This window comes from Aristolochia californica, unplaced genomic scaffold (assembly GCF_029961685.1).
Source record: "Aristolochia californica isolate CCGP_79_NKW_82.1479 unplaced genomic scaffold, dmAriCali1.0.hap1 SCAF_4, whole genome shotgun sequence".
Lineage (NCBI taxonomy): Eukaryota > Viridiplantae > Streptophyta > Magnoliopsida > Piperales > Aristolochiaceae > Aristolochia > Aristolochia californica.
Window position 1 is genome coordinate 672,069 of NW_027182103.1, and position 26,812 is coordinate 698,880.

Consider the following 26,812-nt stretch of genomic DNA (forward strand, 5'->3'; position numbering starts at 1 on the left):
ATCGCCTCCTTCCGTCCTTCTTCATCGTTCGCAGCTGCTAGGGTTCTCCTAAACAAGTTCTGTTGAAGATCAACATTCTGACACTTGTCGCCGCTCCTGTCTTTTCAATCCTGGAGCTTCCTACAGTGGAATGTGTCCAGATGGGTTTCAGAGTAGTTTTCTCCAGATTATTACTGCTGCTGGTGATTTTTCCCTCACTTTCTCACTCAGCTTCCGGTCCTCACATTGCCGATCTAACAGTCCTTTTGCCTCCTCGTATGACTAATCCTGTCGAGTATCGGCTTCAAGGAAGTGATGGCTGCTTCTCTTGGTAGGGTTCCTACTTCATTTTCAGCTTTCCATTCATTTTTGGTTCCTTTGTTCTTTAGTTTTTTTCTCCTTGAACTGTTTGTCTATTACTTGGCTTAGAAGGATTTCGAATAGATCGTTTATGCCCGTTTTGTTATTTTGCCAACTGTTTGGAGTTTGATGGTTTCGCTCTTCTAAGTGCTTGTTTCGTGGTTAAATCATATGTGAGTGCTCTGAAAGGGGAGAAAGATCCAATGTATATGGGTTTGTTTAGATTTTGAAAATAAAACAGTTTCTAGATCAAGTCTCTGGTTCCCAGTCTCGAGCCAGGGAGTATTCCTGGACGTAATCTTTACATGTTAGATCATGAACGGCTGATGAAAACAAAAGTATTTAGCGTATAGCAAATAGCTCTGAGTGGCTGTTATTAGTTGTTTAGAAAGTCCATATCTGTTTGTTGAGAGAGTCTGCCTACGATTATGACCTTCTTAGTTTTGAATCAATGTATTCAAAAAAAAACTCTTGAATCCAGTGCTCCAGATCCTCTCCAGATCCTCTCATTCATATGAATACGTGATATGTTAAGAATAAATGTAACTACAGTACAAATAAACATGTACGATATGTTAAAATTTTCATTTTACACCCTGGCTTACTTTTTTTTTCTGCATATCATTTTCTCAAATTGACTTTTAATGTTCCTATCTATTAATTTTACATACTGCAATAACTTTGAGACCTTATTTACTTGCAGGTCTTGGGATCACCATGATGTTCTTTTTGTCCAACCCGAATACAATGGTACTGATCATTGTTCGACGAGTGCTCGGCTGATATCAGTTGCCCCTTATAGTGGCAGAAAGGAAACTGCTGTTTATGCTGCTGATGTTCGGACTGGAACTGTTATTCGTTGTGAAGTTTTTATTGGCAAAATCTCCAAGATCCGTATTTTTCATCACTCAGTTAAGCTTGACCTTGATGGGCTTGCCACACTTCAGGTTCTTGCCTTCGATGAAGAAGGTACATTGAAAAACATTTATAAAAAGACGAATTCCAACAAAAAGCATACCCCTACGAAGAAATGAATCTCATCATTGACATGAAGTAACTGCAATTAGGGATGTGTCATTTTCTAGAGCCAACTAATGACTAATGACTAATATACAATCTCCTTTGATAACAAGGGTAGCTGTGACTAATTGCTTATATAGCCTTAAACTATGGAGGAGAGCTGGCAATTCTGCCTCTGAAGAGTCAAAAACACCCAAGGGAACAGAGAAAACATGAAGGACCATACCCGATCGATCTCCAAAGGCACCTCCTCTCACGAGGCCTTGAATTATAAGTAAAGGGTATTCTGATCATTAACCTTCTACAGATTATCCCTCTAGGATAGGAAAATGTTCTGCTTCCTATTATAGTTAAGTGGTTTGATTTTCAAGCTTTTATGACTTGTTGTTAAAATACTGATGTAGGGGCATTTTGGTCATTCTACATTCTCATAAAGATGCAGTAAGCTAGACTTTACATTAGGGCTCTAATTTTTAATTTTCATTCAGTTCTGATCTATATTTGTGAAGTGATGAGAGATCTTGTAATGAGGGGGCAGAAATGTCCTTTTACTGTAATTTTCACTTGAGTGGCTTTAGTAGAAGGAGAGGGCTCGATTTCTGAACTCTCAACCAAGACAGCACTGTTGGTTGCTTCTTCTCTCTCGTTTCCTTCTTTTCTCTCTCACTTCTCCTTTCTCATATTTCAATTTTACATCGATGAAATCGATCTTGGGAGGTTCTTTCACACATTCTTTGGTTTTCTCCATGATTTTTTGTTCCCTACTGAAGGTGTCTTTAAACAGTTTTTCTACTGGTTGGGTAAGGGTCAGATCTTTCCCTCTTTTTTCTTTCCATAACCATCTGGTTGATAGCCTCAACTACTAATTAAGCAGTTTCTTATGTTTTACTGCCCATAAAGGGACATCTATTGGTCTTTATACTCAATCCGTGCCTGCGTCTTCGACAACCCTATTTATTGGTGTTTGGAATGAGATTTGTGTTAATTTCTAATGAAATTGGAGATTGTGGTTGTTCTTGCTTCGTGTGATTGTGCTGTAATTGAGAAGTGTAGGGGCCACTTGACATGAGCACGATGGAATTTGTCCTTATTGGTATTTTGGATTCAGTGTATCACTTTGGTTATGGTCTCAGTATATTCATGAGATTAAATGGCTGATTCAAGCAAACATGTTGCTATAATTAAGCCTTCTAAGAGTTCGGACAATAGACACTCACTCCATTCAGATTACTTTAGTGAAGTTGAATGGATTGAATTATGTAAACTAGTCCTGATCTGTCCTTATGTTTTTAAAGGCAAAGAGGAAGATTGATTACACGAGGGATGATCCTTCTAATCCTATAGCTGAAGATTGGGAGGTAGAAGATGATCAAGTGATGACTTGGTTGGTCAATAGCATGAAATCGAGGTTTAGTGATCAAATCTTGAGTTGTGGAACTTTGAAAGAAATGTGGACTACTTTGGCTTCCATCTTGTCCCAATAAAGCAATTTATCTAGAATATATGGGTTGTTGGTGAAATATTTTAACATGCAAAAGGGTGATAGATCGGTTATTGAAATGGGTATTTTGCAGGAAATTAGTACTTTCCATTCCTTTACTATGAATTCGGATGCTATTTGTAAGGAGATAAATCAAATTCTGGTGGCAAGATTTCTTGATGGATATTGGCTAATGATGATGTGATCACTCTTGTACAAAAGTTTAATTGTGTGGTTCAAGCAGAAGGAGCAGTGGTTGGTAAAATGAGGAGATACAAAAGTTATTGATGCAATTGCTCTCAACCTTCATTTGTCATTTAATAAGTCTAAGACTAGAAGTTGTGGGGGTAGTAGTAGTAGAGTCGTGGTCGAGAATTTTCTACTCGAGGCTGTGGATGTAATGAAAAATGGGACAATAAACCATTTTCAGATAAATGTTGGAAGAAATTTGGAAAGCTAGCATGGGCAAACTCTACTATGACAGGAAGAAAGAATGGTCTATATACCGGCCCACAAGAAGAAATTCAATAACTGCTTCAAAGGTTTTGTTAGTTGATTGCCACACCTACCATTACTACTACGGAGCCAAATTCCGTTTCCTTTACAAGTGCCACAATGGTGAGCATAGGCATGCAAAAACTGAATGTGTCTCATTCTCTCTCCCGAATCAGCAATTCAGGAGCATCCATACACATATCAGGTATGTCCATTTTATTTCAGTTTATCACTCCTTCTCACTCCTATCATATGTGACTTTAGTTGATTGGTCTACTTTCCTAATTCAGGAAGAGGGTATTGTTCACTCTACTCCTCAATTGTCTTTGAATTTAGCTCTATTTGTTTCAAACTTTCTTGTAAACCTTTTGTTTGTTAGTTATATCACTAAATCTGTAAATTGTTTTGTAACCTTTTCTCCTATTTTTTGTGTTTTTCATGATTTGCTAACGAAGAGGACGATTGGTTCAGAACATGAGAAATGAGGGCTTTATTTTTTGGATGATGTATCCTTTTCAAAGGCAGTGGCTCTTAAAACTAAAGATTCTCCACGCGTGTGGCACTTGTGCGTGAGACATCCATCACCAATTAAGCTTCAATAGTCTTTTTCGTCTTTGCTAGCTGTCCTTACCTTTGATTGTGAGTCTTGTCAACTTGAGAAACATAGTCAAGCTAGTTCTAGTCATAGTTCTCGAGTTTTTTAAATTAGTCCACTTTGATGCATGAGGCCCATGTTGGGTCTCAAGTCCTTTTGGTTTCAAGTATTTTGTTTCCTTTATGGATGATTTTAGCAAAGTTACATGGGTGTATCTCTTTATGGAGAAGCTGGAAGTTTTCTATTTATTTGTGAATTTTTTCAATGAAATAAAAAATCAGTTTGACACCAACGTTCATATTTTTCATACAGATAATGGCCTTGAGTTTCTTAATCAAATGTTTATTTCATTTTGTAATCTACACAATATTATCATCAAATTTTGTGCTTATATTCTCCCTAGCAAAATGGAGTTATTGAAAGGAAAAACAAACATCTCTATTAAAATACTGATCATTTGTTGTGGGACTGGTTAGTAAATTCATGGAAAAACCCAAGGAAAATACACTTAGAAGCTACTCATAGGATTTTAAAATAGGTGCTCCTTGCAAGGGTCTTTTGTATAGTCCTCACGAGAAGATTGATGTGTTGGGATACTTTGATGCTGATTATGTAGGATGCAAGAGGGATAAGAGGTCTACCACTAGGTATCGTTGTTTTGTTGGGGGTAACCTAATGAGTTGGAAAAGCAAAGAAAAAAGTTAACCAAATATGGCCCGCCATGGGAGATCACCTGCCCTGACCCCCTGGGGGGCCCTTTGACATCCTCTCCCCACAACCATCTCTATCTTTGCCCCACCTCTCCGAGTGGGACAAGCCACAGACATTGGAACCGCTCAGATCCAACCAGCGCGGCAGTAGCAGCTGCATCAACATGGTACGCCCGAAGATGAATCCAGATTGCGACAGGCAACAAATGACCCAGGCTGGCAAACTGTCGTCAGCCGCACCTCGAGGAGGAGGATTTCCTCAACCCTCAACTTCCAGAATGGAAACGCGTCCATCTGCTTTCGACGAGAGAGAGAGAGAAATGGGGAAGCAATCCGCGTCCTCTCCCAGTCCGGAACAAAGATGTCCTTCATCTCCATTCCAATCAGAGCTGCAAAGGCCTTCATCACCGTCTTGGTCGGCAAGATAGGAAGAAGCTCCAGAAGATCTCTTTTCACAGGATATCTGGAGTTCTAAATCCACACACAGTACTGCGGAGGAAAACTCAAGTGCTCCATCACGTAGCGTCGGGGTCCAAAAATTATGGGTATGTTATTTCTTCCCCAAAGCCCCACCTTCGGCCTCAGCTGCCCCCCACCTCCCACCCAAAAAAATAAAAATAAAACCAAAGAGCAAATCCCTACTTCTCCCTTTGCCCCCACCCCAAATTCATCACCAAGAGAGCCACACCTCCCTGATACTTCCGGACCAAGCCCTAATCGAAGGAGCTAAGTGACTGTCCACGACGGCAGTAATTTCAACTTACCCTGACTACAACTCACTCAGCCAAGCAAATCGAAGCTTGAATCTGAAGCATAGCCTCTATGCTCAAGCTACAGGCCATCACCAATAATCAGGGTAGAAGATGGCTCATCCTTTTCGAATCGAAAGAAGATTGATGTATGATGCAAGGTATCATGAGTGCAGCAAACTCCTTAGTTCTGCACATGGAGAACTGGGCTCTCGACCTCAACAATCCATTCACTGGCCACTGGGTTGTTGCTCGAGGCATCCCCACGGAGTTCCGATGTTGCCATACCCTAGAAAGTCTAGCGAGTTCATCTGGGCCGAAGACCAACCGACCAACCTCCTTGGGGAAAGATTCTTCCTCCGACCAAAATCTCCGGTAAGTGGCTCTCACCAAGTTCAACTTATTTCTGGTGGTTACTCCGCCTGGGTTATTCTGGAGTTCGGTGAGATGGTCGTTCCTCCCCTCCATGGTTCCTGACTTGCAAGATACTGTACTGAGTCCGACTCAGTCTAGTTCGGTTCTAGGGAGCACCGAGTCAAACCGGGTCTGGGCCAATATAGAGTTAAGAGAGGACCGGGTCAACACTGATCTAACTCAACAAAGGCCGGTCCCCTTGGAACCCGCTATGCTTATTTTCCCGAGGAAAAATACAAAAGTTGAAATCCAGAAAACCCATCCCCTCGCCGTCCTTTCCCTAACAAACCCGTAAGAAATTCAAATTATTCCACCTCACCTGACCAATCCATCCATCAACCCTAACGTGTCAGTCCCCTCGACTGGTACACCCTCCCTTATCTCGTGCAGAACACCGTCCACAAACCTGCCATCTGGCCAACCGACGGCTCCTGATCAAACCCTGAGAAATCTCCATCTAGATATTCCCCTTCTCGACGAATTTTACTCTCCTCCTAAAATGGATCTGGGGATTCAATCTCTTCTCTGATCTGATTTGGAGGGCTTTAGTTGCTGCCAAAGCCCACAAACATCTGGGTTGATGGACTGAGGGGGGAAGACACTATCGACTATCCCCTGTTTGGAAAAAAATAACCATGTTACTTCCTTCTTTCAAGAAAGCTGTTAAATGCTACGTCGGTTATGGGACCTCGAAAGCTGTTAAATGCTACGTTGGTAATGGGACCTCGAAAGTTGTTAATGCTATGTCGGTAATGGGACCTCGAAAGCTATTAAATGCTACATCGGTAATGGGACCTACACAAAATTTTGGTCCGATTGGTGGATTGGACGATCCAGCCAGCTATGAGTCTATTTCAACCCTAGCAAGAAATTTTGATGCTTCTATCTCAGATCTGTAGTCTGAAACCGGGGGCTGGAATTTGAACCTCCGAAGAGCTCTCTCGGATTTTGAAGCTATTCTGGCTTCTAATGTCCTCTCTAGCATCAATTGGTGTGCTAACCATGGTCAACCCCAGTGGCGCCATTGGGATATGTTCAATGGAATTTGTAATTTATTTTCTCGTTTAAACTTTAAATGGAACCACATTCCGCGCTCTGCTAACCACCAGGCAGACTCTCAGGCTAAGGCGGGTGTGTCTCTCCAACACTTTGTTGTGGAATCAGGCCCCCAAAGCTAGGTTTGTATTTTCCTCCCCTTGTTTATCAATATACGCACTTTTATAAAAAAAAAAAAACTCCTCTCTAGCATCTCTACGGCTAAACCCCGGATTACCACTGATACATTGATCTGGACCCCTTGTACAAAAGGTACCTTCTCAACTGCATCAGCTTACAACTTCCTCACTAACCCATTTCAAATCAGTCCAATCACCCTGCGGCCGCCGCCTGTGGACCCTCCTTGCCCCCCCTCTCCTCAAGTGCAATTTTTTTTATCTGGAGCGCTTGTAGAAATAAAATCCTTACCTCATATTCTTTAATTCGGCGTGGAACCCCCGTCCATGATCCCTCTTGTCCTTTCTGCCAAAATGCTCTAGAAACTGCCAATCATATACTCTTATCTTGCTATTATGCCCATACTATCTGGACCACCCTCTTAAATTGGTTTCAGTATTGCGCCTCATAAACATCTGTCATCAACTATCCTCTCAATCACTAGTGCTAGACTCCAAAAGCTTGGAAAGATGCTTCTCTCATGTTGAATAGGGCATATCCTATGAGGATTATGGAAGGAAAGAAACAGGAGAAAATTCAATTTTAAATCTACCCCTACTGAAATATTGATTGATAACATTGCAGGCCACGTAACAACTTGGCTACTGACCCGAAAAGAGTTTAGAAGTTTCAACAGTTCCAATCTTAGAGGAAATTGGCAGCTGGTTGCTAGGTTGTCTTAGCCTTCCTGCCCTCTGATTATGGCTATCTGGGCACCTCCACCAACGGGTAACTACAAGCTATACTTCGATGGGAGTGCTCTTTGCTGCCCGGGACCTGCGAGTTATGGAGGAGTTATCCACAATGCAAACGGCTGTCTCCTCTTCTCCTTCGTTGGGTCGCTTGGAGTCTCTGACTCCACCACAACAGAACTCTCTGGACTGGTTAACGGGATTCAAATCTTTACAAGCCGGCTCATAGGTCTCCTCTGCATTGAAGGGAACTAAAAAACAGTTATTGATTGATGTGCAAAGTCTATCCAGCCACCATGGCATCAATGGGATATGTATTCAAATATTTGTAATTTAATTTCTTCTTTAAATTGCAATTGGAAGCATATTCCTCGTTTTGCCAATCATTTGGCAGACATTTAGGCTAAGTTGGGTATTTCGCTCCAACACCTTGTTGTGGAGGAACATCCATCTAGCTAGGTTTGTTTGTACTTTTCTCTCTCCTTTTAATAGTTTATACACCATATTTCAAAAAAAAAAAAAAAACTAATGAGTTGGAAGAGTGAGAAATAGACCATCATGATCTGATCTTGCGATGAAGCAGGGTATAGGACGATGTCGTACAAAGTTAATGAATTTATGTGGGTGAAATCCGTTCTTGTTGAGTTTGAATTTTACATTTCAGAGCCTATTGTAATGAGGTGTAACAATCAAGCTGCCATTTTCATAGCGAGTTCCACGAGAGGACTAAAAACATCAAGGTCGATTACCATTTTATTGTTACTCTATAAGTGAAGTCATCTGTACAACTTGGTAATGTGTTTACTTTACCCATGAATGATGTGAACATTTGGCATTTTGTGACAAGATGGGCCTATTTGACATTTACTCCCTAGCTTTAGGGAGAGTGTTAAAATACTGATCTAGGGGTATTTTGGTCATTGTTCATTCTCTTATATCTCTCACAAAGATGTAGTGAGCTAGACTTCATATTAGGATTCTAGTTTTCAATTTTCATTTAATTCTGATCTGTATTTGTGAGGTTATGAGAGAATTTATAATGAGGGGCAGAAATGTCCTTTTACTGTATTTACATGTAAGTGGCTTTATTAGAAGGAGAGGGCTCGATGTCTGAGCCCTCAACCAGCGCAGCACTCTTGGCTGCTTCTTCTCTCTCGTCTCCTTCTTGTCTCCCTCATTTTTCCTTTCTCCTATTTCAAACTTACAACTTTACTCTTGTAATTAGGAGGTTTTAGAGAGGTTAGTGTAGAGGTGTATTTCTGTACTTGTACTCTATTTTCACTAAAGTGAGTATTTAATAGAAGGAGAGGTTGACTTCTGACCTCCATCGAGTGCAGCAACAATCACACTCCTTGCTCTCGTGCCTCTTCTCTCTCTCTCCTCTGGTTCTTCTCAATTTATCTTTTACAAAAACTTTCAAAGTTAAGTTTAAGCCAACCTTCTTGAGGAGGGGACTTGCACAACTGAAGTGGGCCTCTAGGAGGAGAAGACAACCACGTCCTTCCAGTTCTCTCTCAGGACAGCACTATGGAGGTGATTAGAAGTGGTATTACTTCTTTTTCAAAAAAAAAAGGAAGTGGTATTACTTACTCTAACTGCTATTAGTGAATTAAACACTCAATAACCCTCCTATAGACCTTCAATTACCTTCAAAACTCCTGCTATTTCTTTCTACTAAAATGGTCCTGATAATTGTAGCAAAACGCTGCTTGCCATAACAACTCCTGGATGTGGAAGTGGTCTCTTAGTTATCTGAACCATCAAACTCAGGAAAGATGAAGGAGAACAAAAGTTAAAAGAGAATGGGGTGTTCTAATCCTCATTGATTGGTCTTGATGTACATTTCTCCTTAGGCTTCTCTTTATGGAATTGTTTCTCTCATTTTTATAAAAAAGAAATGGATATTATCACGCATTACCTGGAACCTAATGCTTTGTGAAGACAATTAATTGGTCAATTCTCTTGTAAGAAGTGAAATTTCCCAACAACACTTCATTGTTGGTGATTCTTTACTTCTCTCTGTTAGTAAGTGTTGATTTTCTTTTTTTCATGTATCTTTTACATTTTTTGCTTTTTTGGTTAATGTTCTATTTGTTTTTACCTCTGTTTCCCTATGGACATCTTTTGTATTCCTCTCATTTTAATTGAAATATGATTCTCAATGCTTTCAAGTTTTTCCCCTGAGATTGCTCCCCTTGTTTTGAACAGGATTCCTTCTTATTCTTCTGATTTTTTCTTTATTTTTCTCTTTAAATGAAATTTTAATGATAATCATTGGCTTGCCTTGCAGACAATGTATTTTCATCTTTGGTTGGGTTAAAATTTAAGTGGGAGCTTACACCCAAGCTTTCTGAAGTAAATGGGCCTCTTCATCATCTTGTTCATGTTCCTTTGCGGGACACTCCACTAAGTGACTGTGGTGGATTTTGTGGTGACTTGAACACCCAGATAAAACTGGAGGATACTGTACGTTTTTTTCTTTCTGAGAACCATTATTAATTATTGTAATCTGTTATTGTGTTATATTTGACCATTTGAATGCATAACATGATATATCTGATTAATTGTTTTTGTCTGGATTTTAATCTGAATTTTCTTTTATGCTTTCCAGGGCATTGGGTCAGACTTATATGTAGTACGGGGAACTGAAATTGGGCAAGAAATTGTCTCCGTCTATTTGTTTGAACCACAATTTGAGCATGTAGGAGACCAAATTATTTTAACTGTTGCAGAAGCAATGTCGTTGGATCCACCTTCACCAATTTTTGTCATTATTGGTGCTTTGCTCCAGTACAGTCTTAGAGTGATTCGCCAAAATACCCCTCAAGGTTTCTTTATGATATTTCTGATTCCTGTACTAACTGTTCCTGTCTTATCTGATTGCAAGCACCTCTTGGCATTGCAAAACACTATGTGCTTAGTGTTTTTAATGTTAAACTTGGTGAAGAGTCGGAGTTATCATATTGTAGTGGGTTCAAAAAACAAAAAAGTGTATCTGGTTGCAACTATGTCTAAAATAAGGCTTTATAGGTTAGTTTGGATAAGACCAGTTTGTGCTATTCTGATTTTTTTTTCCTTTTCTTGATTTATGTAGTGATTGCATTACCCTCTCCTTATCATCAGTGGTATGCAACCAACTCCTCTGTTGCTGAAGTGGATCTCACTAGGGGTCTTGCTGATGCATTGAGCTTAGGGATTACAAGTGTCATCGTTGAAGATACTAGAGTTGCTGGCCATGTGCAGACATCAATGTTGCATGTTGTTCTCCCAGAAAAACTACATTTGTACTTAGTGCCTGTTACTAACTCTGCTGAGCCCATGGACGGAATAATTGCTACTTCATCTACAGATATGTGGTATATTGTTGCTGGGCTACAATATGTTGTTCACATGAAAGCCTTTTCAGCTGGACCTGATGCATATGAAATATATATTACAAAGGTATCCCTTGCTTTCTTTTGTTTTCTGTTTTTCCTTTTTGAGTGGGAAAATTTTATGTAAAGGAGCTATGAGGAAGTTACTGTGAATTGAAGTTAAGAAACTGGATTCTAATCAAATCAGGATATTATGTCACCTACAGCAAGGTATCCATGATGAACCACCTTTAGCTGGAGAATCCACTTGGAAGTTGCTTGAAAGTATTTTGTCCCCCAAGTACTAGCCTTTGACATTTATATGGACAACTTAAATGTTGTTGATGTCATCTAATTTTTCGGGCCTATTTTTATGTGCTCGAGGTGGTATTTTTTACATATTTTGAGCTAGTCACTATCTAATTATAGCAGTAGAAGATAAAAACATCATTACCTTGACAACTCAATAGGGAGACGAATAGAACTGGTAATGGGTATTCCGCATCATTGGCTAAATAGGTGAGTGAATGGGTAAATAAAAATTTTAAAATGTTATGATGATGAAATTAACAAAAACACTGTAAAAATGGTAATGAAGCAAGTAATAAGGCCTTGTTTTTTTTTTTTTTTTTTTGAAACATAAAAAAATATGGCCAAAATCAAGTTTGTAGTTGATAGCTTTTCTGTAAGACTTTATCCTGCTTATGCATGATTCCTCATCAAATGATTTAGGTGCTTTCTGCATCTGCATTTTTTATAAGATTGTAAGTTATGCTTTTAGTTGATCAGTTACTTTCTAATGTTTCAGAACAATGATGTTAGGCTGCTGTTCAACCATCCTGCACTGTGGGATACTGCCATGGTGCCAGAAGAGGCCTGTGTGAAGCATGGTTGGCGGAATTCAAGATTAATCAAACCGACTTCTGAGGGTTTAGGAAGCTTGACTGCTAAACTTTCTTACAAAAAGGGGAATACAGAGAAGCTAGAGGTGACCTCGTGTACTTGTTTTTAGCAATGTTCTAGAACCAAATTGACCATAGAATCGTCTTCATGTTGAAAAACTATGATATTATAGTATGTTTTTTTTTGAAAAAGAAAAAGAAATATGAATTCTTTTTTTTTTTTTTTTTTGGAACTTATAGAAACACGATCTCCCTAAGAGACAAATATAATTATCTAGGTTCTTATAGATGTAGTAATTTTTCTTGTTAGTAGAGCCATCGAAGAACTATCTTCCATGTATTATCCTTGTTAAATATGAACAAATGCCCATCATACCTTCTCTATGTTCAAGAACTGGTGTAGGTATGATGGTTTAGGGCTTTGCTCTTACTACAATCGATCCAGAGTTTGAGTCCTTTTCATCTCACTTTGACATGAGAATTCAAATTTGTATCTGCTAGACAAAAGGGGAACACTGTTGCTGAACTGGCTAATTTAGAGTTGAACAGGTCTGGCTATCAGAACTAGATATTCAGATATACACACCCGTATGTGTGCACACACACACACACACACTCATCTGCATGTGTGCACACACGCAGACAAACCTGCCTGTGCTCACACATGCACACACCTGCATGTGTGCAAGCACATACAGAAACACACGACTTTTTTGGTTTACCTAAATAAAAATGAGAAATGGATAAGCCATCACAAATACATTAATCGCTGATGTCTTACCTTCAAATGTTCAGTAGAGGTACTTATGAAATGACTGACGCTATTTACTTGATTTGGTGGCTTCATAATGCTAATACTCTTTCTGTAGGTTCTCAAGGTTGTTCAGCAAATTATAGTCTGCAATCCAGTCGAAATTAGCAAGGGAAATGAAAAAAGTTTTCCATGGATCATTCGCCTCCCTTGGGCCCCTAAAATTTATCAGGAAGTTGGGCTAACAGCAAGAGGAGGTAGATAAGTTATAGCTTCTATATCTACAAATATTGCATTTTGTCACTGTTAAAAAAAAGAATTTCCTCTTGACTACTGCAGGTTGTGCCAAAACGTTTAGAGATTACAACTGGTATTCTTCAGATACTGCCACTGTCTCAGTTTCTTCTGCTGGAGTTGTTCGTGCAAACAGGCCTGGAAAAGCAACCGTTAAAGTAGTCTCCGTATTTGACTCAATGAATTATGACGAGGTATTGAAATATGTATCTTTGTATGAGATATGCAATGTTCTCTACCAATTTTCTCATCTCATTGATGTGAGGAACATCCATGTTATGGGACTATGAGGTTTTCACTAAATTATGGTACTTGTCATGGCTTGATGGCCTTTATATCTAATCAGTTGGCATGATAACTTTTCACTGATTATATTGAAAATTTCTTTCCGACAACGTGTTGGCTTAGCCTCCCACCATAAACAACTTAAATAATTAATAGGCTTGTACAAACGTAAAAAGCTCTTCAACATGCTTTGCCTCTGAACTTGGTCTTCCAAAACCCCAACTAAGATTCTCTCTCCACCTCCTTTGCCAAATCTTCCTTGTATGCGGTTCTTGAGGTAAGTGATTTAGATTTTCTAATTGCTCTTCGAGGAGTCCGCATGTCAACCAAACATCCCTTTTTGTTTCATTTGATTTCCTATTTGGTCAATTTAAAAAGTTTGTTTTTTCTTTGTCCTCATGTACTATTCTTTCTTTAGTGTAGGAGGCCTTGATATCTCCCAAGTGGAAACAGGTATGGATGTTGAGATGGAAGCCTTACATGATTGAGGTACATTGGTACTATGTGATCCATCTCTTGATGATACAATTGTGGGGTGTCGTTAGGTATACACTATGAAATATAAAGTAGATGGTTCTATTGACAGGAACAAAGTGCAACTGGTGACCAATAGGTATACTCAGACATATGGAGTAGATGTGTTTAAGATCATCTCTTCAGTAGCTAAATTGACCTCAGTTAGGATTCTTGTATTTGTGGCAATGAAAGAGGGATGACCTTTGTTTCAGCTGGACATAAAAAATGCCTTTTTGTATGGTGACCTCTAAGAAAAAGTTTATATGGAGCAACCTCCTGCTCAGAGGGAGATTGGGAAGGTATGCATATTAAGAAAGGAATTTATGGATTCAAGCAGAGTTGTAGGCCGTTGTTTGACAAGTTTAATAAGGTGGTAATGTCTTTTGGCTTTTCTAGAAGCCATTGTGATCAATCACTATTTGTCCTGAAAAGATCTTTTGGAGTGGTGGTATTAATTGTATATGTATATGATATAATTTTATTAGGAAGTGACAAACTGGGAATTGAAGAAGTCGAGGAGCATTTGGCTCAGCACTTCAAACTAAAGATCTGGGTTCTTGCAAATACTTCCTAGGGATAAAAGTCACATAGAGTAAGGTAGGTGCTATCTTAACCTAACGGAAGTACGTTACAATTTGCTGTAGAAGTATGGTTTACTAGGGTTAAACCTACAGAGACACCTATGGAAGTAGGTAATGATCTTGATGACGAGAGCAATGATGAACGTAAAGATAGAACAATGTACTGAAGGTTAGTTGGAAAGTTGATTTATGCTACAATTATACATTTGGGTGAGTTAATTCATGAAGTGTCCATGTAAAGTTCACTTGAAAGTAGCTCAAAGAACCTTGAAGTATTTAAAAGAAGTATCATAAAAAAGATTGTTTTTTTAATCACACATTCACTTACAAATAGAGACTTTTTTCAGATGTAGATTATGTAAGTCAAATCTGAGCAAAAAGTCCACCACTAGATATCACCTATTTGTGGGTGGAAACTTGGCTAGCTGGAAGATTTAAGAAGCAGACACTTGGTTAGCTGGAAGATTTAAGAAGCAGACACTTGGTTAGCTGGAAGATTGAAGATGCAAAATGTGGTTGCTTGCTCTAGTGCTTAAGTAGAATATAGAGTAATGACTCACACAGTAATTGAACTTATATGAGTCAAATTTGTTCTCTAGGAGTTGTACTTTCCTATCACAGAGTCCATGACCATGTATTATGATAATTAGGTTGTTATCTTTATTCCAAGTGTTTTGGTGTTCCACAACTTGGCAATGATGTAGATTGGGACCAAGGTCCAAGTCATGCAGGAATGGACTCCTTTTGAACATGGTTTCCTAAAGTTGAACTTTGATGACTCTTCTTGATAATCCCGGGACTACTGGCTTTGGGGGAGTTATTTCTGATCCATTTAGCAATCAGTGTTTCTCGTATGCTGGCCCATTAGGCATTTCCGATTCAACGTCGGTTGAGCTCCACGACCTCCTCAATGGTCTTCGCATTTTCAGAGACAACTGTAGTGGCCCTCTCTACATTAAAGGAGACTCGAAGGTGGTCATTGGTCGGTGTGTGTGGATCCCCTCCCCTGTGGTGCCATTGGGACATTTTTTATGAGATTCTAGAAATTGCCTCACTCTTTTCTCGTATTTGGTCTCACATTCTGAGATTTGCAAATTCGGCAGCAAATGTGCTTGCCAAGCAGGGAGCGACCTTGTAATCTCTTGTTGTTAGGGATTTGCTCCCTCTTCCTTTGTAATTTTTCTCTTGTTAATATATATATATATATCCTTTTCAAAAAAAAAAAAAACAATGAAGTATACATATGGAGGTTGATTGCAATTTCTTTCGGGATGTTGTAATTACGAAAGAAGTTGTCACTCCTTATGTTCGGTTAGATGACCAACTTGATGGTATATTTACCAAAGCTTTGTGTAAGCACAAGTTTAAGAGATTTTGTAAAAAAATGGGACTTGTTGATATATGCTCCAACGTGAGGGGAAAATCTAAATATCATGTAAGCTTATTTTGGTTATTCTATGTACATTGTATGAGTTTATTGGAGTGACAGTGAGATTGAGTTTTCAGTTATGATTACATGTTATTTTCATGAGTAATTAGTGAGATAGAGAGATATAAGTCATGAGGGCTATTTATGTAAAATGTCATTAAGTTACTTCAATAAGAAATAAAAGAAGGTGGTTGAAATTTTTTCCTCTATGAGTGCAGTCATGTGCTCTCTTTCTCTCTCATATCTCTCTTTCTACTCTCCTCCTATTTTATACCTTTCTACAGTAAACCAAAAATTTGATTCTTTCTATATAACAAATGGTATTATTCATTAGTCATTTTGTGTATATCCCATAACAAAATGGGATGGTAGGAAGGAAGAATTGTTACTTATTAGAAGTGACAAGAACCATGCTATTTCAAATATAAGTTCCAAAATCTTATTGGGGCAATGCTATCTTTACTATTTGTTTCCTGATTAATAGGGCACCCTCCTCCCTGAGGGGGAGGGGGAAATCCCATTGCAGGTCCTTAAACCTACTAGAGGGTTGTTTTCTCTGTCTTTGTTTCTTTAGTTTATTGTGTTCTGTGTATGTGTTTGGTCCATCTTATGGTAAGTTGTCATCAAGATCCGTCAAGTGTGTGTTTTTTGGATACTTTTATATTAAAAAAAGGATACATATGTGATAATCCTTCTACAAGGAAAACTTATGTTCTTGCTGAGGTCACCTTCTTTGAGGCTGTCCCCTATTTTTCCAAGTTGGACGAGTCTTCTATTTCTTCCTTGACTTGGATTTTGTAGTCACTATTTCTGTGGAGGATGTTCCTAGCCCATGCCTATTATTGCTCAATTGCAAGTTTACAAGCACAAGAAACCTCCTAAGACATCGTCAAAAGGGTCCTCTCTTTTACACTTGCTAGTTTCCTCTTTGCTTGCGGCTCTTGATTAAGTGAATTGGATCTTCCCATTGCTCTTTGAAAAGGTGTTCAGGCCAATAATAAACATCTTATATCCTACTTTGTTTCTTTTGATTCTTTGTTTTGTTCACATTTGCTTTGTCATTATCCTCTTGTGCTATCTCTTCTTTGATGTTGGATGCTTTGTCTTCTCCTAAGCGGTCATGGATGTGGAGATGGATTCCTCATCTGAGAGGAGCACTTTGACATTTTATAATCCCACTTCAGATGCTGCCAATGTGGGTTGTAGATGGGTCTCCACTGTGAAGTATAAGATAGATGGGTCCATAGAGAGGTAAAAAGCTAAGCTTGTGGCTAAGAGCTATAGTCAAACCTATGGCATGATGTATTTAAAATTCTTTTTTCTAGTAGCAACGTTGAGATCTCTTTGATTTTGATTTCTAGGGCAGTTAACAAGGGTTAGCCCTGAGTGGAACTTATATCTCCGACGAGCATTGACAGACGTCGAAGCTCTCGAAGCTGCAGATCTTATCACGAGTCTCTCGACGGTACGCTTCAAAAATACTCCTGACACTCTCATTTGGACTCTATGCCGGCAAGGTACGTTTTCTATTGCCTCAGCCTATCACTTATTGGTCTCTCTCCACTCAACTCAACCAAGCCATCCAGCAGCTTTTGCGTGGTCCTTACACATTCCCCCTCACGTGATGTTTTTTATTTGGTCCGCATGCCGAAACAAAATTTTGACTTCGGACTCGTTAATTCGCCGTGGAAATAGTGTTTGAGACGCCTTATGCCTTTTCTATCATTTCACCCTTGAAACTGCAAATCACATTCTTTTGCATTACGAGTTTGCCCACTCGGTTTGGACCGAACTCATAAACACAATTGAGTTGCAATACTGCCCATCTCAATCGCTATTATCCACAATACTCATTGTTACTAGCGCGCTCATCTTCTTAAGCTTGGCAAAATACTAATCTCGTGCTGTGTGGGTCACATTGTTTGGGGTCTATGGATTTGGTTGCCCCGGACCAGCTGAATTTGGAGGATTCATTCATGACGAGAAAGGGAATTTGTTTTTATCATATGCTGGACCGATTGGTATATCTAATTCAACCATTGCTGAGCTCCTCGTGCTGTATAATGGTTTAAAGCCCTTCAAGCAAAAGCTGGTGGGCCCTCTCTGTGTTGAAGGAGATTCAAAGGTTGTTATCAATTGGTGTATGAATTCTCAAAACCTCCTTGGATGCATTGGGAATTATTTGAGGATATATGTACTTTAATTTCCCAATTGTCTTGTAAATGGAAATTTATTCCTAGATTTGCTAATCACTTAGCAGATAATCAAGCTAAATTAGGCGTTTCTCTCCAACAACTTGTTGTGGAGGAAGGCCTTCTTTAGTCAGGTATGTGTTCTCTCTTCTGCTTGCAATATATTCAATTGGAAATAAATAAATTGTTTTTGTATGGAGACGAGGAAGAAAAAATGTTTATGGAGAATGTTAGGAATTAGACATCCTAATTCCAAACTAACAAGAGTAATAATAATAAACGCGGAAGAATGAAAAAGCAAGCACGAGAATACAAACAAGATTTATATAGGTTCGTCTCAAGGTGAGACTACGTCCTGTCTTCCGCCGTTGCAGTAATCCACTACGAAGATGATATAGTTTACAAGAGAAATCGCACACACTTACAAGTGGTTTTTCTCTAACCTTTTTCGACCGTAATTGATGATCCTCCTCAGGGTGATGATAAAACCCTAATAGCGGCGCCCCTAAATATAAAGGAAAAATTAGGACAACCAGATTACAAGTGTGAAATCCCTAAACTACCCTTAATAAAACAACAATCAATATATCGTAAATCTGGCGGGGCTTCCACCCTCACACCCCTGGGAGGGGGGCTCCCCGCCCCCCTTCCCACCCCCATGACGACCTTATTGTGAAGGTCGACTTGTGTACCGACTCAGTGTAAGGCGTTAATTAGGCTCCACAACTTAACAGAGAAAACTTTTGGGTGAGAAATTTATATGGGAAAATGAAATTGAAGGTGAAAGGAACAAAATGCACCAACCAATTTTATGTGGTTCAACCCTAGGAGCCTAATTCACAGTCGAAAAGAGAGAGGGAGAAAAATAATTGAATCAGAATGAATTTTTACAATCAATACAAGCCTATTTATAGGCTAAAAAAGATTATTTAATTCCTTAATTTAAGAAATAAAAATCAATCAAGACTTTCTCTTGATTTTAGGAAATCATGACAAATCAATCTCCTGATTGATTTATCAATAATTTCCTAAATTATTACATAATTTAATTCTGAATTTTTAATTTTAAAATTAATTTAATTTCTCTCTTAACTTCCCCCTTCAAGTTGTATTGGGGGTAAGAAGAAATACAACTTGCTGTCTTGCAGGATAGAGCCTTCATCTTGTGAAGGGGACTTTTTTTGTTCTTAGTGTTGTTGATGGTGCGATGAAGTATCATATGGGATGGAGAAAATCTTGATGAGATGGTAATGACTATAATTTTTTTATACAAGCAAATAATGTAATGAGATGAAATAGTATTAGATAGTGTATAAAAATATATTAATATGATATTTGAAATTGGTTTAGGATATGAGATTGTATCCATCACACAACTTCTATTCCTAATACCAAAAAAAAATAATCTCCTTACTGATTCAATAAATAAATACTTTGTCAATTCTTCCCCCTTGTTTTAAAAACAATAAATAAAGATTTTTTAAGAAAAATATTGATGAAAATTTCATAAAAATGAGGAAAATATGAGAGTTTTTTTATTGAACCAAAGTTTGGTCTAGTTCGGGGTAGAAAAACGAGAAAACCAGACCAAAAATAGTAAACAGAAAGCAAAACGGGTCGGATCTTGTATTCGGATCGCTCGTTGGATCCGGATCTGAGAAATGGAATGAGATGCGAAAACTGAAGCGGATGTGGTTTGTTTAGGTGGATTCTCTGTTGGTTTTCCAACGCGGAACGAGTATTGCACAACGGATCCTCTAGTCAGAATCGAACCAGCGTGTCGGATAGACACACAGTTAAGCGTAGCGGACCTGGGACCATCGTATCAGGTGTATGCATAGTTCCAACGATCGGTTTCTGAATCAGGATGGGCGAGCCAACGTGGCTCTCATTAGCATGCCTATTAGGTTGAGCCACACTGGCTTGTCGTGTTCCTCTTGATGCAAAACAAACTAGAGAGTTTAAAAACTCAATTGCACCATCATTTTTTGTTGAATTTTGACAAAAAAGAGGGAAAATACTCGAATTTGAGTCCTCTTTCAAAATAATGCTTCAATTTAAATAAAAAATCACGATATTGCAATAAAAAATGATTCAAAAACATGGTGCCTGTCGGTGAAAAACACGAAATTATAAACTATTTCTCAATGAATTTTGATGAAACAAGAGTCAAAATGCTCGTAGTAATGCAAACAATAATTTTGAATGAAAAAACATAAAAATAAATAACGCACAAAAATTATGAGAAAATTAACTGCAAAACAAAATATAGCAAAAATCAAACTTTCGGCTTTGATACCATGAGAAATTTCTATGTGAAAATGAAGTTGAAGATGAAAGGATCTAAATGCACTTCCGAATTTTTAATTTCGAAACTAATTTAAATTCTCTCTTTTTTTGTTTTTTTTTTGAAATGTTGATAATTTTATTTCAATGAAAGAGAAAATTTTAATTTCTCTCATAACATTGGGTATGTTGCTCAAGGGGATACTAAGAAGGTGTGTAGGTTGAACAAGCTCTTTATGGCCTTAAGTAGAGTCTAAGGGCGTGTTTTGATATGTTCTACAAAGTGGTTGTCCTAGGGTTTTGTTATGAGTCACTGTGATCACTAATTGTTTATTCTAAAGAAACCATTTGGGGTCTTGGTATTGATTGTGTATGTGATGGCATATTATTGTCAGGTAGTGATGTAGGGGGTATTAAAGAGGTGAATGAACACCTTGAAAGACATTTTCAATTGAAAGACTTGAGATCCCATGAGTACTTTCTTGTTATTGAGGTGGTGAGAAATAAGGCAGGAGTTGTCTTGACATAGAGGAAGTATGTCAAAGATATGTTACGGGAGTATTGCTTGTTGGGAGCTAAGCCTGTTGAGACACTTATAGAAGTGGATCATAATCGTTATGAAGATAACAGTCTAGTTTGTTCTGCCTGTTGAAAATAATAGCAGATTGAGGAAGTATGTCAGAGTTGTGTAACAGGAGTATAGTTTGTTGGGAGCTAAGCTTGTTCCACCTTGGCGCCATTGGGATGTCTTTTATGAAATTATGGATATTGTTCCTCTCATAGTTTGTAATTGGTCTCACATTCCTAGATCATCGAATCTTTTTACTGATTATCTTGTTAAACAGTAAGTCTCCCTCCAATTCCTTGTTGTAAAGGGAGTGCTCCCTTGATTTGTATCTGTTTTGTGTGCTTGCTGCAATAAATTATCACCTTTCTCAATAAAAAAAGATAACAATCTAGTGCTCAAGGACAAGACTATGTATAGAAGATAATTGGCCAAACTAATTTGTGCCTCTATGACTCAGTCAAGCATCTCATTAACTATGAGTATGATTAGACAATTCATGAAAAACACTAGGAAGATTCATTTGGAGGCCCGATAAAGAATATGGAGGTATCTAAAGGAAGCACTAGAGAAAGACTTACTATATGAGCCTCGTGAACATTTGCAGATGGTGGGATATTCTGATGCTGATTACGTAAGTGTCTAAGTTGGATAGAAAGTCAACCATTGGTTACTGTGTGTTTCTTGGAGGAAACTTAATTAGTTGGGAGAACAAGAAAAACAAATCTGGTGGCCTAGTACAATGCAGAGATAGAGTACTGGGTAATGGCTCATAGAGTCAATCTACTTTTATGGCAGAGATAAGTTTTGACAAGGTCGGGATTCTCCACCAAGAATTCTATGGTGATGCATTGTGACAACCAAGATACCATCTTCTTTTTTGGTAACCCTGTATTCCATGAAAGAACCACGCATGATGAGGTTGATTGTCATTTTATTTGTTATGCTGTGATGACTGGTGTAGTGGTCATTCCATATGTTCAGTTTGCTGATCAGCCTGGTCATGTATTTTCAAAAGCTTTAGGAACTTTTGTAACAAGCTAGGGCTTCTTGATATATACGCTTCAGTTTGAGAGGGAGTTTTGTATAATATGTAAAGACTACTATGTCATTTTATTCTCACTAGATTATCCTTCTAGAATAGGAGTATGTTCTGTTTCATATAGGAGTTATATGGTCCAGTTTTCAGTCTTTTATGTCTTGTAAGTAGGGAGCTATAGAGGGTATTGTGTAGAGGTTTATTTTTATACTTTTGCTTTATTTTAACTTGAGTGAGTATTTAATAGAAGGAGAGGTTGATTTCTGACCTCTAACAAGTGCTGGAATTCTGTCACACTCCTCTTTCTCGCGCATTCTGTTCTCTCCCCTCCCCCCCCTCCTCTCTGTCTCTCTCTCTCTTCTTTAATTCCTAAATTCTATAGAAACATGGATACGTTATTAAATTTTAATGCCTTCCTTGCAATTTACAAGTTGCTATGGTAACTTGGATACTGATTGATATAAATGTTTATTGGCAAAATCTTTGAAAGGACTGCTTGATTTACTTGATTGAAGCTGTAAAAAAGCAATTTTAAAGAAATGGCACATGTCGGAAACATATTTTTAGGGTTTGGCAAAACATATTTTATCATTTATCACCCTGGAACTCTGGGCAAAACATAAAGAATTCTGGGCATTACTATGTGGAGTGCAGATTGACAAGCACAATTTTGATCTATCACTCATCATTGAAGGTGATTTTGCTGTTGTGGTTGGATGGCTTTCATCTAATCTTTACCCTTGGAGGCTTTCTCATGTGTCAAATGATCCATGACTTAATTCAAGGGCTGCATTTGGGTGGGCCTAATACCTTGAGAAGTGCAAATGATTTGGCAAGGATTGGTTCTCTCTTCCTCAATCTTGTTGAGAGACGCTTCTACCCAATTGATACTGGCTGATTTTAATTTTTTGGGTTTAGGCTCTTTTCTTATTTCTTTCTTTCTCTTCTTGTGTTTTCTTGTTTTGTGTTTGATGTGTTTGTTGCTGCCATCTTGTCTGGCTTGGATATAATCTTTATTTCTCTTTTCCTTTCTCCTCAATGGAATTGTCATTATTCTCAATAAGAAAAAATGTCACCAGGAAAAATCCATCAATAAGCGGGTATATATTGCACAGTTTTTGCATTATTTAAATCTGTTTCTTCCTTGTCATTATTAGGTGGTTATTGAAGTTTCTGTTCCCGCTTCGATGATTATGCTGCAAGAGTTTCCTGTGGAGGCTGTTGTAGGGAGCCACCTTCGGGCAGCAGTGACTATGAAAACAGCTCACGGTGATTGATGTGATCTCGGTCATTGTTAAAATAAATTCTTTTTCCTTTTCCAAAGTTGAATTTTCTTTTCCTATGAAAGTTAAGTATCATTTCTATCTGAAATTAGTTCTTATTCTTTGTTTGTTCGTTGTATTTGTATTATCAGGTCACTATTTTTTTAGGTGTGATGCTTTTAGTTCATTGATACGATGGCAAGTGCTTGCTGGAAGCGAGTCCTTTAGAATTGTGAACACTACTGGAGAACCATCTGAGTATGATGCCCTAACAAAAGTTGTCCACCTCACATCCTTTATGCCTCCATGTGCATGGACCCACCTGTACGCTTTAAATACTGGTCGGGCCACACTGCATGCATCCCTTACCAAAGAGCTGCAGACTTCTGATCCGTCCTTTGGTGGGCCCATCATTCTTAAAGCAACTTGTCTTATAGCCGCATACCCTCCACTTGTTGCAAAGCAGGCAGGGCATGGAAATGAATTTGGAGGTTACTGGATTGATTTGGAGATGGCTCAAACTCTTATAGACAAGTTATATCTTGTTCCTGGGACAGAGCTAGATATAGTACTACTGGGTGGACCTGAACCATGGGACCATGGAGTTGAATTTTTTGAAAGTGTAGATGCTTTTACTGAGGATGATAAGCCCCTCAAAGATGGACCTCTAATTAATCAGGCATCAACTGGTAATTTAAGGCTGTTCAGAATCTCATGCCACACAATAAGGAATTATGTAAGTTAAAATTGTTTGATTCTTAGTTTCCTCTATTATCTTTCTCTATTTTGGGTGATTTGTTCCCTAGATAAAAATATCTGTATGGCATATGAAACAGAAACTGGTTTTCTCAAGAGGGAACTTGGTTGGGGATGGACACCCTCAGCCTGCTGTAGCAAACTTAGAGGTGTTCCTCATTTGTAGCATTCCTTCTTTGATCACACTCATTGTAAATGAACCTGGTAGGTCTTATCATTCTGTTCTGTAATATCTGAGCTTTAATCATGGCATTATTTTTCCTTTAATCCTCATGGGCCTCCTTCCTAAATATTAGTTTCTTTAGTGATGATTCATGCTTGTTTCAAATAGAATGTTGGTGTTACGGATATGGCTCATATTCAATTAGGCATCCAGTAACATCAGTTTCTTTAATTGTTTTTGAGAAAATCGACAAGTGAAATGTTGTTTGTTGAGTATGGTGTAATGCATTTTTGACTGTATGCTCTTCTTTCATAGGTTTGATTGTGCTAGAGGCTTATCGGATGAATTCTGATTTTTCTTGTCATGTTACAGATCTGATATCTTCTTTGAAATGTTTTTCAGTGAATAAACCTGATTTTATACGTTCAGCTATTCAAGCTGATCGTGGACCAGGGAAAATTCGTGTTTCTCCAATTAGCGTTGCAAACAGCTGCACTATCCGAGTAGCTGCTGTTGGTGTCCATGACTCAGGCAGCGCCTTTGCAAACTCATCATCTCTTTGCTTGCAGTGGGAATTGAGTGGCTGTGAGCAACTGGCATACTGGAAGGAATCGGATCATCGTGAAAGATCTGAATGCAATTGGGAGAGGTTTTTGGTTTTGCAAAATGCAACAGGACTGGTAAAACAATCCATTCAAGAGATTATCTCGTCTTTATCTGCAGGATGCTTACTAACTCATACTGTAATCTCTAGGGTCTTGGGAGGATTTATTTGTTTGTTGATGTCTAGTTGGTACTTGACTGCCTATAATGCAAGCTGCACCTGAAGGTTTCTCTGTTTGTCGAAATTTTGGTGTCTTTTTCTTTTAGTTGATGCTATATCTTTGGCCTTTGTTCTAAGTGAAGTGTTAAGAAATGAGCAGAAGGATATATTGGTAATTACACATTGTTGGAGGTTCATAGGTCCCACATCTTGACATCATCTTGTTCAGCACGTTGAGATGTATCTATGGTTTAATTATCATGTAGATTGAGTATGTATTATAGAAGATATAAGGTGTTAAGTGTGTTTTAAGTATAGAGGGGCATTTTTGTAATTGTCATATTTTTCACTTAATAAAAGACGGGGTCAAGCACGATCCCCAAGGAGGGCCATTCTGACGTCTCTTCTTCAGCCCTCTCTTTCTTCTTTATTCTCTCTTCTCAATTTCTCTCTCTCCCATTCAATGTACAGATTTTCATGAAGTTTAAGTACATGTTATGTGGACATTAAACAATACTTTCCTTTATGACCAAGTTTACATTTAAGATCTGTAGGAGATTGAAAAAACCAGGTAGTTTGCTCTTCAACTGGAACCTGTCCTGTAAAGAATTGCTATATTTTTGTCCCTGGGATTGGTGATTGATCCTAAACTCAGAGGAATTAGAGGATGGAGAGGGAAAGCATAATTGTTTCTTCAAAGCTTGTAACTCAGACGAGGGAGAGGTGTTAGACATGGGTATTAGATCCTGCTCCCTCTTATTCCCTTACGAATTGGTAGTTTTGCTCCTCATCTTAGTGTCTCTTTGAAAGTACAAAGGTAACCCTCCTCACTTTGTAGCTAATGGACTTGTTAGTTTTTTTTAAACACTGAGAAATGAGGTTTCATTAAAGAAGCTCCAATAAAGGAAAAGTTACATCTGAAGAAGAGGAATTACAGCAGCAAGCAAAAATAAAACAAAACCAGAAGCTCAATCAAATGGGAAAGATATTGCCAACAACAAGATGTTGCCCAAAAGCACCCTCTTTAGCCTAAGAATCTGCCAGCCCATTAGCATTTCTTGGTGTGTGATGCCGAGAGATAGATATGGAGCTGCACAAGTCAAAATTTTCATCAAAACATTTGTTAAAATACCAGTCCAGGGATATTTTGGTCATTTCCCACATTACTTTTTTGTCTTATAGTATAACTAGATAGACAATGTTTTACTTTGTCACTGGTTCAATTTCCATTCAATTTAGACATGTCTTTTAGGAGATGTATTTTTGAGTATTGAGGGGTATTTTTGTTCATTTATTCACTTGAGAGCCTGATTATAAAAGTGGAGGACATGCCTTTTTGGCACTGTCCCCAAGGCAGCAAGGCTACTGTTCTTCCAGGCCTCTTTTTCTCCTCCATCTTCTCCCCAAATCACATATTTTTCATGGTATTAGAGCAACAACGCAAGTCTTGGGCAGCTTTCTTTCAAATTTTCGGACCTTCTCTCCATTTTTAGTAATCTCCTTGAAGAATTTTCCCAGATTTCTGGACTGGTAGGGTAAAAATTCCAATTTTTCCTTTTTTTTTTTGCCTGTCTTAGCCTATTGGCTAATGATTACTGCTTCTATTTGATTGATTTTTGGGATTTAGAGGTGTTTGATGAACCCAATTTGAGGAAATTCCTCAAATCTGCCTGCATCATCAACCCAATGCTTGCATCATCATCCATATAGCTTGCATCATTCTGGTTTCTTGCAATTAAGTCATTCTTTCATCGATTTATGGTTTTAATTGCTGAAGTTGATAACTATTAGTTTGAAATTGAGTGAATTGGGTGTCAAATTTCCCTAATTGAATTCGGTGTGAGGCTCACTTGACCGCGTAAACATAAAGTTTTAGGAATGTGTTTCCTTTTGGCTCATTGATGCTCTAGTGTATTGAATTGTGGTGTTTTGTGATATTTGATGGCTGATTCCAGCATACAAGTTGCTG

General features: G+C 38.3%; 1 protein-coding gene across 3 annotated transcripts in view; it reads left to right on the plus strand.

Annotated features, from left to right (window-relative positions):
• LOC137962002 (nuclear pore complex protein GP210) overlaps nt 1–26,812 on the plus strand; it is a 60,473-nt gene continuing 33,661 nt past the window's right edge. For 2 of the 3 annotated variants that reach the window (XM_068808687.1, XM_068808689.1), the window contains exons 1-12: nt 1–310; nt 1,043–1,308; nt 9,997–10,172; nt 10,318–10,534; nt 10,801–11,147; nt 11,868–12,047; nt 12,831–12,969; nt 13,052–13,200; nt 23,057–23,168; nt 23,314–23,897; nt 23,998–24,121; nt 24,483–24,760. In XM_068808687.1, coding sequence (XP_068664788.1) covers nt 141–310; nt 1,043–1,308; nt 9,997–10,172; nt 10,318–10,534; nt 10,801–11,147; nt 11,868–12,047; nt 12,831–12,969; nt 13,052–13,200; nt 23,057–23,168; nt 23,314–23,897; nt 23,998–24,121; nt 24,483–24,760 — 2,742 coding nt within the window. In that variant the 5' untranslated portion in view covers nt 1–140. Of the gene's footprint in view, nt 311–1,042; nt 1,309–3,435; nt 3,540–9,996; nt 10,173–10,317; nt 10,535–10,800; nt 11,148–11,867; nt 12,048–12,830; nt 12,970–13,051; nt 13,201–23,056; nt 23,169–23,313; nt 23,898–23,997; nt 24,122–24,482; nt 24,761–26,812 lie in introns of those variants that run through there. The other variant, XM_068808688.1, reaches the window with a different exon arrangement.